General features: G+C 43.0%; 1 protein-coding gene across 1 annotated transcript in view; it reads right to left on the reverse strand.

Moving 5' to 3' along the window:
- LOC135514305 (cell surface hyaluronidase-like) overlaps positions 1 to 15,966 on the reverse strand; it is a 95,217-nt gene that overhangs the window by 19,679 nt on the left and 59,572 nt on the right. Inside the window, 1 exon segment of the mRNA XM_064937693.1 lies at positions 12,085 to 12,262. Within this exon segment, the coding sequence (XP_064793765.1) occupies positions 12,085 to 12,262 (178 nt within the window).

The following is a 15,966-nucleotide window of genomic DNA, read 5'->3' on the forward strand; positions in this document are numbered from 1 at the left end:
CTCTCTCACACACAGTCAGTCTCTCTCTCACACACAGTCAGTCTCTCTCTCACACACAGTCAGTCTCTCTCTCACACACAGTCAGTCTCTCTCTCACACACAGTCAGTCTCTCTCTCACACACAGTCAGTCTCTCTCTCACACAGTCAGTCTCTCTCTCACACAGTCAGTCTCTCTCTCACACACAGTCAGTCTCTCTCTCACACAGTCAGTCAGTCATTCAGTCTCTCTCTCACACAGTCAGTCTCTCTCTCACACAGTCAGTCAGTCAGTCATTCAGTCTCTCTCTCACACAGTCAGTCAGTCAGTCATTCAGTCTCTCTCTCACACAGACAGTCATTCAGTCTCTCTCTCACACAGACAGTCATTCAGTCTCTCTCTCACACAGTCAGTCAGTCTCTCTCACACACAGTCAGTCAGTCTCTCTCACACAGTCAGTCAGTCATTCAGTCTCTCTCTCACACAGACAGTCATTCAGTCTCTCTCTCACACAGACAGTCATTCAGTCTCTCTCTCACACAGACAGTCATTCAGTCTCTCTCTCACACAGTCAGTCAGTCAGTCTCTCACACAGTCAGTCAGTCTCTCTCACACAGTCAGTCAGTCTCTCACACAGTCAGTCAGTCTCTCACACAGTCAGTCAGTCTCTCACACAGTCAGTAAGTCTCTCTCACACAGTCAGTCAGTCAGTCTCTCACACACAGTCAATCTCTCTCGCACACACACTCAGTCAGTCTCTCTCTCACACACACTCAGTCAGTCTCTCTCTCTCTCACAGTCAGTCAGTCTCTCTCTCTCTCACAGTCAGTCAGTCTCTCTCTCACACACACAGTCAGTCTCTCTCTCACACAGTCAGTCAGTCTCTCTCTCTCTCACAGTCAGTCAGTCTCTCTCTCACACAGTCAGTCAATCTCTCCCGCTCTCTCTCACACACACACACACACTCAGTCAGTCAGTCTCTCTCTCACACAGTCAGTCAATCTCTCCCGCTCTCTCTCACACACACACACTCAGTCAGTCTCTCTCACACACAGTCAGTCAGTCTCTCTCACACACAGTCAGTCAGTCTCTCTCACACACAGTCAGTCAGTCTCTCTCACACAGTCAGTCAGTCTCTCTCACACAGTCTGTCAGTCTCTCTCTCACACACAGTCAGTCAGTCAGTCTCTCAGACACAGTCAGTCAGTCTCTCTCACACAGTCTGTCAGTCTCTCTTTCACACACAGTCAGTCAGTCAGTCTCTCACACACAGTCAGTCAGTCTCTCACACACAGTCAGTCAGTCTCTCACACACAGTCAGTCAGTCTCTCACACACAGTCAGTCAGTCTCTCACACACACACAGTCAGTCAGTCTCTCTATCGCAGTCAGTCAGTCAGTCTCTCACACACAGTCAGTCATTTCAATTTCCTTTATTGGCATGACGTAACAATATTCATTATGTACAAGGGTTTCAAATTTGGGGAAATGACACTAATTGTTTTATATTTTTGACATTTTGTCAGGAAATGCAGCTCTGTCTCAGGTTCTGCTGTGGTGCAGCGGTTGCACAGCCTTTCCTCTACAGGGAGCCAGGTTTTCCTGTGTCTACCCTTCTCAATGGAAAGCTGTGCTCACTGAGCCTGTACTTTGTCAAGGTTTTTCTGAGGTTTTGATTAGTAACCATGGTCAAATAGTTAGCCACGGTGTACTGACGATTTAGGGCCAGATAGCACTTCATTTTGCTTTGTGCTTGTGTTTCCCAATAAGCAATATAGTTTTGTTTTGACTGTAGAAATTTGTTTTATTCTGATTGATTGGATGTTCTGGTCCTGAGACTTCAGTGTGTTAGTAGAACAGGTTTGTGAACTCAGCCCCAGGACCAGCTGGATGAGGGGACTCTTATTTTTTGCTCAGCTCTTAGCATTGCAGGGCATGGTAATGATATTTGTATTTTTTTATTTTACCTTTATTTAACCAGGTAGGCAAGTTGAGAACAAGTTCTCATTTACAATTGTGACCTGGCCAAGATAAAGCAAAGCAGTTCAACACATACAACAACACAGAGTTACACATGGAGTAAAACAAACATACAGTCAATAATACAGTAGAAAAGTAAGTCTATATACAATGTGAGCAAGTGAGATAAGGGAGGTAAAGGCAAAAAAAAGGCCATGGTGGCGAAGTAAATACAATACCGCAAGTAAAACACTGGAATGGTAGATTTGCAGTGGAAGAATGTGCAAAGTAGAGAAAAATAATTGGATGCAAAGGAGCAAAATAAATAAATACAGTAGGGGGGGGGGGTCGTTGTTTGGGCTAAATTATAGATGGGCTATGTACAGGTGCAGTAATCTGTGAGCTGCTCTGACAGCTGCTGCTTAAAGCTACTGAGGGAGATAAGTGTTTCCAGTTTCAGAGATATGAGAGGGGGTCACTGTATTTTAGATGTTTCCAAAACTTAATTGCACTTTTCTGAGTTTTTATTATTAGCGGATATTGGCCTAATTCTGCCCTGCATGCATTGCTCAAAGTTTTCCTCTGGGCATGTAGGAGAATCTTACAGAATGCAGGGTTTCAATGGGGTGTTTGTCCCATTTGGCGAAATCTTGATTTGGAAGTGGGACCCCACACCTCAGTGGCATAAAGTACAATTGGTTCAATGATAGTTTTAGCTACATTTTAATAGGCATTTCAATTTGAATTGGGTTTTTAATGGTGTAGAATGCCCTGCATGCTTTCTCTCTCAGTTCATTCACTGCATCATTAAGGTGTCCAGTTGAGCTTATTTTTAAACCTAAGTAATTGTAGTGTGTGCAGTACTCTATATATTTTGTATCAATTGAGGACTTTGGTCTAATTCCCTGAGATCTGGATCTTCTCTGGAAAATCATTATTTTAGGTTTTTTGGGGTTTACTGCCATGGCCCAGGTTGGGCAGTACTGCTCAGGTCCAGGCTCTGCTGTAGGGCCATGTGCTGTGGGTGACAGCAGGCATAGGTCATTTGCACATTCTTCCACTACAAATCTACCATTCCAGTGTTTTATACACCTGTCAGCAACAGGAATTTAACCTCTGAATTGTGGAGACAAACACCAGGGGCTGAGGATTTTTCTAGAATAGTGGCCAATTCATTGATGTAAATATTGAAGAGTGCAGGGCTCAGATTGCAACCCTGACAAAGGTCCCGCACCTGGTTAAAGAATTATGTTATTTTCTTGCCAATGTTAACGCTGCACGTATTGCCAGTATACATTGATTTAATTATGTCATATGTCTTACCCCCTACACCACTTTCAATAACTTTGTAGAACAGTCCTAGAATCAAATGCCTTTTGGAAGTCGATAAAGCAAGCGTCTATTTTGGTATTCAATTTACCTTTATTTAACAAGGCAAGCTAGTTCAGAACAAATATTATTTTCAATGACAGCCTAGGAGCAGTGGGTTAACTGCCTTGTTCAGGGGCAGAACGACAGATTTCTACCTTGTCAGCTTGGGGATTTGAACTTGCAACCTTGTGGTTACTATTCCAACACTCTAACCACTAGGCTACGCTGCTGCCCCATATTATTTTGGTGGACATGTTTATCTATCAGTGTAGGGTGTAAATATGATCAGTCGTGCGATATTTTGGTATAAATCCAATTTGGCTTTCACTCAAGCCAGTGTGCTTATTAAGGAAGTTTAGAACTCTTACATTTATAATACTACAGAAAACTTTCCCTAGGTTGTTGTTCACACAAATGCCTTTGTAATTGTTAGGGTCAAATTTGTCTCCGTTCTTAAAGATTGGGGTTATGAGTCCTTGATTCCACATGTCAGGGAAATAACCTAAACTCAGGATAAAATTTTAATATAGCCAATTGAAATTTTGCAGTAGTGAGTTTGAGCATCTCATTTAGGATCCCATCAGGTCAGCATGCTTTTTTAAATTTGAGGGCCTGAAGTTTCTTATAGAGCTCCTGGTCAGAAATTGGGGAGTACAATGGATTTTGATTGTCCTTTAAAGTTTTTTCTAATCCATTCAACTACTCATGAATTTGGCGTTCTGCGTTTGTGTCAATTTGAACGGTGTTGTAGAGTGTTTTATAATGGGTTGTCCATATGTCACCATTTTGTATCGCTAGTTCCTCTTGTTTTAATTTTTCTTTCATTCTTTCCGATTTTGCCAGAAGTTGTTTGTGTTTATGGACTCCTCAAATAGTGTCAGCTGCTTGCTGTTGTACTTTGCTTTTTTGGTTCTGAGTGTACTTTTAAAAGTTTCACAATAAATGAAGGTATAATTCACCATTATTTGGGTCTCTGTGCTTTTGGTTGGATAGTGTTCTAAGGGTTTTCCTTATAATTTCACAATTTGCATCAAACCAGTTGTCATCGGTGTTATTTTTGTATTTTTAGTTTTGTATTTTTAGTTTATTTTTAGCAACTCTCAGTTGATCTCACACAGTCAGTCTCTCTCTCTCACAGTCAGTCAGTCTCTCTCTCACACAGTCAGTCTCTCTCTCACACAGTCAGTCTCTCTCTCACACAGTCAGTCTCTCTCTCACACAGTCAGTCTCTCTCTCACACAGTCAGTCTCTCTCTCACACAGTCAGTCTCTCTCTCACACAGTCAGTCTCTCTCTCACAGTCAGTCTCTCTCTCACACACACATTCACAGTCTCTTTCAGTCAGTGTCTCTCTTTCAGTCACAATGTTTCTTTCTCTTTTAGTCAGTGTTTCTCTCCCTCTCTTTCAGACAGTGTCTCGCTGTGTCTGTCTGTAAGTGCCAACCCCCGTAACTCTGAGCTCTGCTGTGTTCCAGGGCAAAGGGGATTCTACCAACAGATGGGACCAAACCAACAGGGAAAAAAAAAGAAACAGACGGAAGGAGAGCATGTGCAGGAAAACAGTGTCTGATCCCTGCACTCTAAAAACAAAGCTGTCAGTGAAAGCACAAGTTCCACTAAATCCTAACAAGGACCCTCAGAGAGGAATTATGAAAAAGTTCAAAAAAGCAGATGTAAATTCTAGACTCTATAAACACTAATATTTCAGTTGGTGACCTTTGTCAGACATACAGTACCAGTTAAAGGTTTGGACACACCTAATCATTCAAGGGTTTGTCTTTATTTTGACTATTTTCTACATTTTAGAATAATAGTGAAGCCATCAAAACTATGAAATAACACATATGGAATGATGTAGTAAGCAAAAAAATTGTTAAACAAACATTTATTTTATATTTTCGAATCTTCAAAGTAGCCACCCTTTGCCTTGATGACAGATTTGCACACTCTTGGCATGCTCTCAATCAGCTTCATGAGGAATGCTTTTCCAATAGTCTTGAAGGAGTTCCCACATACAGTGGTTCGTACCTTAAAAGTTGCAGCATACTGCGGGTGCAGCTTGCAATGTTGCAGCAGAATTCTATGGCACGTTATTTAAGTGTAATAAGTGTGCACCACTGGTAGCATTAATGCTAGTTAGTGCTAGTTTGACCACCAGATGGCATCTTTGAGAAGCATTCTATAGCCTTCAATAGTAGCTGTACTAGAGATTTTAAAACCTTTTTTGTAAGAACATAGTATATGGGACTGATTTTAAGAAATGTTGCTTAATTCATTTGATTCATTTTATGGTGTTTCTATTCCAAGAAAAAGGTCGGTCTAGGTCGGTCTTCTGTGCGCGGCTCTGTGGCCCATCCTGTGCCCCCTGCCATCGTGCCTTAAACCTTGTGTGCTTTCAGTGGATACAGCTGGAGAACTGCAAGGCAATCCCATGGTGCGCCACTCGGGAGCCATGACCAATAGAATCATAAAACACGGGACGAGATGTTAAAAACTGTCCATTGTGGCAATATATGGAATGCACTCACATGAGATTTGCCGTGATGTTGACAGAGTGGCATGGGAGGTTTATTTCTTAGACTGGGTTAAGATGTAAATTTTGGGACACATCCTCAGTAGTGTGCCTTCGAATCAGTGGGTGTTTCGGCCTTTAATTACTAAACACCCTCATCAAAGGTGGCCAGCTAAAGGGTGTCAAGCCTTAGCTTGTGTCCCATGCCCAATTAAGATTTCCCACGGGACTATGCAAGGCAGGGGCGTCCTCTTCCCTGAGCCAGCCCTACAGCTGACCGCATACCTCATATGCCCTCCTCAAGTTGGAGGGAACTGAATTGGGTTCTCAGGAGGGTGGGGGGTCATGAAGATATAGCTCAGCAAGGGTCCTTCCGTTTGATCCAGATCCACTGGCTGCCTCTTTCAGCTGCTTGAGAAACTGCTCTGACAGTCTGCTGCAGAGCCTGTCCATGGATTCCAAGTTCTTTCAGCAACTTGATGGTGGAAGAAGCCACAAATCCTCTGCATCCCACTTCAACTGGCCAGACTTTTGCATTCCAGTCATGCTGAGTTGCATCTGCTGCCAACTCTGTGTAACGCAGTTTCTTACGCTCGTAGGCCTCTTCAACAGAGTTTTCCCATGGGACTGTGAGCTCTATGATGTACACAGCCTTTTGTGAAGGGGACCAGAGTACCATGTCTGGCCTAAGGTTGGTAGAAGCAATCTCAGGTGGAAAAATGAGTTGCTGGCCAATATTGACAAGCATCTTCCAGTCCCGGGCCATGGCTAGGTGTCCAGTTTCTGGCTTCGAAGGAGGATGCTTGGGCCTTTTCTGTCCCTCCCGGATGAATGTTGTTGTTTTGACGGGATTGCTTGTTTTTGGAGGCAATGAATTGGTTGCACTCCTCTTGATCTCAAGTGCTGCAGCCAGGCTCGAGGACCTGATTGTGCCTCCAGGTGTAGCGGCCTTGTAAGAGGCTGGTCTTGCAACCGGTCATTATATGCCTGAGAGTCGCTGGAGCTGGGCAGAGGGGGCAGGTCGGGTCCTCACCATACGATTGATGTAGGTTTTTTGGTGATGGAAGCACATCATAAACAGCTCTTATGATGAAGCTGATGTTGCTTGCTTTCATTTGCCAAAGCTCACTCCAGTTGATCTTTCTCCTCTCCAGGCCTTCCCACCGCATCCATTGCCCTTGTTTAGCAAGAGAGACAACCTTTGCACTTCTTGCAGTCTCCTCCTGTCTGCGCACCTCCTCGACCACCAGCTTCCTGCGTTCAGATATTGTTGTCTTATGGAACGTTGGTTTGCTTGCTGCCAGGCCAAAGCCTCCTCTTCCATGCTGGATATTCCCCACAATGTCTTGGTGTCTCAGGGCTGATGTTGCTTGCTGCACAGCCTTGGATGATGTCCATATCCGTTCAGTTTGTAGGGGAGGTGCAACTTTGCTAATGGTCTGGTCTTTGGAGTCCTTCAATGTCATCTGCAGTCTTACTTTAGAGCACTTGTACTCCTCCGTTAGACTTGTAAGAGGTAGTTCAAGGACCCCTTTGCCATAGAGGCCGATGTTACTCAGGCATCGTGGGACACCCAGCCATTTCTTCACATATGAGGTAATGGTTCGCTCCATCTTCTCCACTGTTGTTATTGGGACCTCATAGATGGTGAGAGGCCGCATTACCTGGGGGAGAAGTCCAAACTGTAGGCACCCAAGCTTGAGCTTCCCAGGCAGTAGGTTCTTGTTGAAGACCGTCGGCAATATCCTGCCTTACTTGCTGCACTTAATCTTTATCCCGGAGGCTTTCGTTGTACCATCTACCTAGGCTCTTGACGGGTTGCTCAGACACCGTTGGTATCGGGTCATCTCCAAGGCAGAATCTCACATCTTTAATCTGTCCCTTGACTATGGAGATGCTTCGAGATTTGCTTGGCTTGATTTTCATCCGGGCCCACTTGATATTATCCTGCAGTTTTGCAAGTAGCCGCCCGGTGCATGCTGCAGTGGTGGTCAGTGTAGTCATGCAATCCATGTATGCTCGGATAGGTGGGAGACGGAGCCCTACCTTAGTTCTCTCACCGCCGACCACCCATCTCGATGCCCTGGTGATGTCTTCCATGGCCATAGTGAAGGCCAGAGGTGAAATTGTACAGCCTGCCATTATGCCTACTTCCAAGCGCTGCCATGTTGTTGTGAAGTCAGGTGTTGTGAAACACAATTGCAGGTCTTGGAAATAGGCCTTTAACAGTGTAGTGATGGGTTCTGGTACGTGGAAAATGTTGAAGGATTCCCAGAGGAGTTCATGGGCAACTGAGCCAAAGGCATTGGCCAGGTCGAGGAAGATGACAGAGGTCTCTCTTGTCCTTCTTAGATGTTTGTATCTGGTGCCAAATCATACTAGTATGTTCCAGGCAACCAGAGAAACCAGGAATGCCCGCTTTCTGTACAGATGTATCAATTTACTTGTTCCTTTACAGGTAAGTGGACAGCCTCTGTGCTATTATACTGAAAAAGATATTCCCTTCGACATTGAGAAGGGAGATTGGTCGGAATTGACTGATGTCTGTCGCATCCTTCTCTTTCGGGATCAGCACACCACCAGCCCTTCGCCATGCCTTTGGTATTATTTCCTTCTGCCACACTATCCTCATGAGCCTCCAAAGAAAGCATAGAACATCCGGGGCGTTCTTGTAGAGCTTGTATGGTACTCCATTAGGCCCAGGAGCGGAGGCCGCTCTTGCTCGTCGGACAACGTTCTCTACTTCCTTCCATTTTGGAGGGTCAGTGTCCAGATTTAATATATTGTCCTGCTAATAACAGGGTTAATAATATATCTGTTAGAATATCCAACAAGCTTTTATAGAATTCTAAATTAATAATAATAATAAAACACTTTGTTTAAAATATATATATATATATATATATATATTGGAGATGATGATTTTGTTTTCAAATAACGTAATATGAGCAAGAAAAAGGACATTCTTGAACATGGTGAGACATTGTTACTAATTCGGAAAGAAAGCCAGTTTGTTATTTAGAATGATTTATTTCTGTTTGTAGAGGGAGAGAAACCAAAAAAGTACAGTCATCTCATGGGTCTCTCAGTCAAGGGCGGCACAGGTATTGAACCGGCATCTGGAGCAACACAGCTTGCACAGCTTTGCAGTGTCTTAGAGCGTTGCGCCACTCAGGCGCTGTACAACGTGACCGGTCGGGAGTGGAAAACAGTATTATAGTGGGAGCAAAATAATCCTAACAAAATAAAATAAAAACCTTAGCGAAATAGCAGTTTTAGTAAGTAAAACTGAAGTTGTGCACAATTATCCGTTTCTATTTTGGTTTATGTCACCCATTCATTGTCAGTTAGAGACACAGTGGGACCCAAAAGCATAATCAGTGCTCTAACTCCCCCTTGCGCTGGTCTGGAGTAATGAAGTGGTGACGCAGGCTACTGTACTAAACCACAAATGACCTCCAAGTAACGCAGCATAATCACACAACTTTTAGTGAAGCAACCACTGTATGCTGGGCACTTGATGTCTGCTTTTCCTTCACTATGCGGTCCAACTCATCCCAAACCATCTCAATTGGGTTGATGTCAGGTGATTGTGGAGGCCAGGTCATCTGATGCAGCACTCCATCACTCTCCTTGGTCAAATAGCTCTTACACAGCCTGGAGGTGTGTTTTTGGGTCATTGTCCTGTTGACAAACAAACCAGATGGGATGGTATAGCGCTGCAGAATGCTGTGGTAGCCATGCTGGTTAAGTGTGCCTTGAATTCTAAATAAATCACTGACAGTGTCACCAGCAAAGCACCCCCACACCATCAAACCTCCTCCTCCATGCTTCACGGTGGGAACCACACATGCAAAGATCATCCGTTCACCTACTCCGCATCTCACGAAGACACGGTGGTTGGAGCCCAAAATCTCAAATTTGGATTCATCAGACCAACAAACAGATTTCTACTGGTCTAATGTCCATTGTTTGTGTTTCTTGGTCCAAGCAAGTCTCTTATTATTATTGGTGTCCTTTAGTAATGGTTTCTTTGCAGCAATTCGACCACGAAGGTCTGATTCACGCAGTCTCCTTTCAACAGTTGATGTTGAGATGTGTCTGTTACTTGAACTCCAATCTGAGGTGCAGTTATCTCTAATTAACTTATCATTTGCAACAGAGGTAAATCTGGGTCTTCCTTTCCTGTGGCGGTCCTCATGAGAGCCAGTTTCATCATAGCGCTTGATGGTTTTTGTGACTGCACTTGAAGAAACTCTCAAAGTTTCTGTAAAAATAGTGAAGCCATTAAAACTATGAAATAACACATGGGATCATGTAGTAAGCAAAAAAGTGTTAAGCATGTCTTAATATAATGATGGACTGTGGTTTCTCTTTGCTTATTTGAGCTGTTCTTGCCATAATATGGACTTGGTCTTTTACTAAATAGGCCTATCTTCTGTATACCACCCCTACCATGTCACAACACAACTGATTGGCTCAAAAACAATAAGGAAATAAATTAACTTTTAACAAGGCACACCTGTTAATTGAAATGCATTCCAGATGACTACCTCATGTTTGATGAGCGAATGCCAAGAGTGTGCAAAGCTGTCGTCAAGGCAAAAGGTGGCTACTTTGAGAATGTCAAATGTATACACTGCTCAGAAAAATAAAGGGAACACTAAAATAACACATCCTAGATCTGAATGAATGAAATATTCTTATTAAATATTTTTTTCTTTACATAGTTGAATGTGCTGACAACAAAATCACACAAAAATTATCAATGGAAATCAAATTTATCAACCCATGGAGCTCTGGATTTGGAGTCACACTCAAAATGAAAGTGGAAAACCACACTACAGGCTGATCCAACTTTGATGTAATGTCCTTAAAACAAGTCAAAATGAGGCTCAGTAGTGTATGCGGCCTCCACGTGCCTGTATGACCTCCCTACAACGCCTGGGCATGCTCCTGATGAGGTGGCGGATGGTCTCCTGAGGGATCTTCTTCCCACACCATGACTGACCCACCGCCAAGCCGGTCATGCTGGAGGATGTTGCAGGCAGCAGAACGTTCTCCACGGCGTCTCCAGACTGTCACATGTGCTCAGTGTGAACCTGCTTTCATCTGTGAAGAGCACAGGGCACCCGTGGCGAATTTGCCAATCTTGGTGTTCTCTGGCAAATGCCAAACGTCCTGCACGGTGTTGGGCTGTAAGCACAACCCCCAACTGTGGACGTCGGGCTCTCATACCACCCTCATGGGGTCCGTTTCTGACCGTTTGAGCAGACACATGCACATTTGTGGCCTGCTGGAGGTCCTTTTGCAGGGCTCTGGCAGTGCTCCTCCTGCTCCTCCTTGCACAAAGGCGGAGGTAGTGGTCCTGCTGCTGGGTTGTTGCCCTCCTACGGCCTCCTCCACGTCTCCTGATGTACTGGCCTGTCTCCTGGTAGCGCCTCCATGCTCTGGACACTACGCTGATAGACACAGCAAACCTTCTTGCCACAGCTCGCATTGATGTGCAATCCTGGATGAGCTGCACTACCTGAGCCACTTGTGTGGGTTGTAGACTCCGTCTCATGCTACCACTAGAGTGAAAGCACCGCCAGCATTCAAAAGTGACCAAAACATCAGCCAGGAAGCATAGGAACTAAGAAGTGGTCTGTGGTCACCACCTGCAGAACCACTTCTTTTTTGGGGGTGTCTTGCTAATTGCCTATCATTTCCAACTGTTGTCTATTCCATTTGCACAACAGCATGTGAACTTTATTGTCAATCAGTGTTGCTTCCTAAGTGGACAGTTTGATTTCACAGAAGTGTGATTGACTTGGAGTTACATTGTGTTGTTTAAGTGCTCCCCTTATTTTTTTGAGCAGTGTATTTAGATTTGCTTAACAAGTTTTTGGTTACTACATGATTCCATATGTGTTATTTAATAGTTTGATGTCTTCACTTTTATTCTACAACGTAGAAAACAGTAAAAATAAAGAAAATCCCTGAAATGAGTAGGTGTCTCCAAACTTTTGACTGGTACTGTGTATTTCATAACATCATTATTCTGTCAGTATTTGAAAGAAGGGGTAGAACAATGGCCCTTCTCCCAAAGTGTGCACTCATACACTCCCCCTCGTATTTAAAAGGACTCACTGGTGTAAGGAATATGGCATAAACGATATGGCACCACCTTGCTTGCACCAATCCAATGCTTTTCTATGCACAAGGGGTGGTGAATGAGTGCCCACTTCTAGGATGAAAGGTGGAGTGGTGTGCTAGCTACTCACAGTGGGCCGGAAGCTGAGCTTGGACAGGTTGTTGCGGGGCGTGAGCTGCCAGGTGTTCTTCAGGTTGAAGCCCACTGCGCTGGCGAAGCGCTCCATCGTCGGGACATAATTTCGGAAAGTGCTCTGGGTGAGCCGAACAGGACCATCGTAGATCTGGAAGCCACGGATCGGGAATGTCCTTGGAAAAGAGTCACACAACACACAAACTTCAAAATGACCTTCCCGAATGAATCAGCTGACAACCTACACGTCATGTATAGCTATTGAAAACACTGGAGAGAAACATTAGGCCTATCGCTAGGATTATCAGCTCGTTGTCTAACTAGATGACAAGGAGATCAAAGTGAGAACATTGTTGTGTCCCTCTCTGGGAAAATCCTGTCTGTGACGTCATCAGCGGCTACAACAACACAAACATCTAGTTACAGGGTGGTCAGGAAGTGTCTAAAGAGGCCCATTAATCCCAGAGAGGGGTAACAGGGCCGTCAAAAACGATGGCGTCATCTGAGAAATTAGCGCACGCTGCAATTAGCTGTTCCCACGTTTTTGTGACCACGTTTAGTGGCCACAGGCGAGCCTTAATAAACCCTTGAAATGTCCTGCTATATAAAGGGTGGCAAAGGGGACACGGCCTCTCTCTCTGAAGCACCTCTCTCCTACTACCTGGCGAAATACTAGTTAGATTTTTTACTACAAAATGTTTGAATACCTTTTCCCTTTGCATACCTTAAAGTGGCAATTAGCAGTTGAAACCATAACAAAAGAAACCACCCACCCTTGTTTAGGTAAAAAGCTGAGGGATGGGGAAACTTTCAAATTCATAGACAGAGCTGTGGATGCAAGGACTGACCATCCAAATTATATTTTTAAACATGTTTTGAGCCTAGTGCTTAAAAAAATATAATTTTACTTTGTGTACAAACATTGGAGTAAAACAAGCTTATATATTGGGTTCTAATGGGGTAGGACAGTGTAACTAAGCTCATGAGGCATTTATAAGTTATATTCTTCAAGAATCAATGGGTATACAGTGCCTTCAGAAAGTATTCACACCCCTTGACTTTTCCCACAATTTGTTGTGTTACAGTGTGATTTTAAAATGTATTAAATTTAGATTTTTGTCACTGGCCTACACATAAAACCCTCCAATGTCACAGTGGAATTATGTTTGTTTTTTAACTTGTACAAATTAACTACAAATGAAAATCTGAAATGTCTTCAATCAATAAGTATTCAACCCCTTTGTTATGACAAGCCTAATCTAAAATATGCATCTTGTTTGCAACAAGGCAGTAAAGTAATAATGCACAAACATGTGGCAAAGCAATTAACTTTTTGGCCTGAATACATACATTATCACTCTCCATATTTCCAAGCAGAGTGGTGGCTGCATCATGTTATGGGTATGCTTGTAATGGTTAAGCACTGGGGAGTTTTTCAAGATAAAAATAAACAAAATTGAGCTGGTTGTTTGCTTTCCGCCAGACACTGGAAGATAACTTCACCTTTCAACAGGAAAATAACTTAAAACACAAGGCCAAATCTACACTGGAGTTCCTTACCAAGAAGACAGTGAATGTTCATCAGTGGCCGAGTTACAGTTTCAACAAATCTTATTGATAATCTATGGCAAGACCTGCAAATGGTTGTCCAGCTATGATCAACAACCAATTTGACAGAGCTTGAAGAATAAAATAAAATAAAAAATAAGTTTAAAAAAAAATAAAAGGGTAAATGTTGCACAATCCAGGTGTTGAAAGACTCTCAGCTGTAATCGCTGCCAAATGTGCTTCTACAAAGTATTGACTCAGGGGTGTGAATACATATATAAATTAGATATTTCTGCAATTAATTTTAAATACATTTGAGAAGAAAAAATATATACACAGTTGAAGTCAGAGGATTACATAAATCTTAGCCAAATACAATTAAACTCAATTGTTCACAATTCTAATAGACATTTAATCCTAGTAAAAATTCCCTGTCTTAGGTCAGTTATGATCACCACTATATTTTAAGAATGTGAAATGTGAGAATAATAGTAGAGAGAAGGATTTATTTCAGCTTTTATTTATTTCATCATATTCCCAGTGGGTCAGAAGTTTACATACACTATTAGCATTTGGTAGCATTGCCTTTCCATTGTTTAACTTGGGTCAAATGTTTCAGGTAGCCTTCCACAAGCTTCCCACAATAAGTTGGGTAAACTATGACAGACAAAATGAGGGTAAAAAAATCCAGAAAATCACATTGTAGGATTGTTAATTTATTTATTTGCAAATTATGGTGGAAAATAAGTATTTGGTCAATAACCAAAGTTTCTCAATACTTGTTATATACCCTTTGTTGGCAATGACAGAGGTCAAACGTTTTCTGTAAGTCTTCACAAGTTTTTTCACACTGTTGCTGGTATTTTGGCCCATTCCTCCATGCAGATCTCCTCTAGAGCAGTGATGTTTTGGGGCTGTTGCTGGGCAACACGGACTTTCAACTCCCTCCAAAGATTTTCTATGGGGTTGAGATCTGGCTAGGCCACTCCAGGACCTTGAAATGCTTCTTACGAAGCCACTCCTTCGTTGCCCGACCATATGACATTCTCCCAATCTTCTTCTGGATCATCCAAACGCTCTCTAGCAAACTTCAGACGGGCCAGGACATGTACTGGCTTAAGCAGGGGGACACGTCTGGCACTGCAGGATTTGAGTCCCTGGCGGCGTAGTGTGTTACTACTTATTGTTACTTATGGTAGGCTTTGTTACTTTGGTCCCAGCTCTCTGCAGGTCATTCACTAGGTCCCCCCGTGTGGTTCTGGGATTTTTGTTCACCGTTCTTGTGATCATTTTGACCCCACGGGTTGAGATCTTGCGTGGAGCCCCAGATCGAGGGAGATTATCAGTGGTCTTGTATGTCTTCCATTTCCTAAGAATTGCTCTCACAGTTGATTTCTTCAAACCAAGCTGCTTACCTATTGCAGATTCAGTCTTCCCAGCCTGGTGCAGGTCTACAATTTTGTTTCTGGTGTCCTTTGACAGCTCTTTGGTCTTGGCCATAGTGGAGTTTGGAGTGTGACTGTTTGAGGTTGTGGACAGGTGTCTTTTATACTGATAACAAGTTCAAACTGGTGCCATTAATACAGGTAACGAGTGGAGGACAGAGGATCCTCTTAAAGAAGAAGTTACAGGTCTGTGAGAGCCAGAAATCTTGCTTGTTTGTAGGTGACCAAATACTTATTTTCCACCATAATTTACAAATAAATTCATTAAAAAATCCTACAATGTGATTTTCTGGATTTTTTTACCCTCATTTTGTCTGTCATAGTTGAAGTGTACCTATGATGAAAATTACAGGCCTCTCATCTTTTTAAGTGGGAGAACTTGCACAATTGGTGGCTGACTAAATACTTTTTTTTTTCTTTTGCCCCACTGTATATGTTTTCACATTGTCATTATGGGGTATTGCGTGGGGAAGATGGGGGAAACTTTTTTTAATCCATTTTGATTTCAGGCTGTAACACAACAAAATGTGGAATAAGTCAAGGGGCATGAATACTTTCTGGAAGCACTATATATTATTCAAGTCCCAAAATTGATGAAGCAACTGTGTATTGCCCCTTTAATGAACACGACCATGAGGCACGTCTCTCTGACTGTGGTTGGGTGGCTGACAGCATGCTCCCTGTCCCTGATCTGAGTGCTCCTGTGCAACTGTTATCCGTGACTGACTTACATTTTCTCAGACTTTTATTGGTGATTGATTTCTAAGTAGAGGTCGACCAATTATGATTTTTCAACGCTGATACCGATTATTGGAGGACCAAAAAATCTGATACCGATTAATCGGCCGATTAATTTATTTATATAAAAATAATGACAATTACAACAA

Source organism: Oncorhynchus masou, chromosome 25 (assembly GCF_036934945.1).
Source record: "Oncorhynchus masou masou isolate Uvic2021 chromosome 25, UVic_Omas_1.1, whole genome shotgun sequence".
Classification (NCBI taxonomy): domain Eukaryota; kingdom Metazoa; phylum Chordata; class Actinopteri; order Salmoniformes; family Salmonidae; genus Oncorhynchus; species Oncorhynchus masou.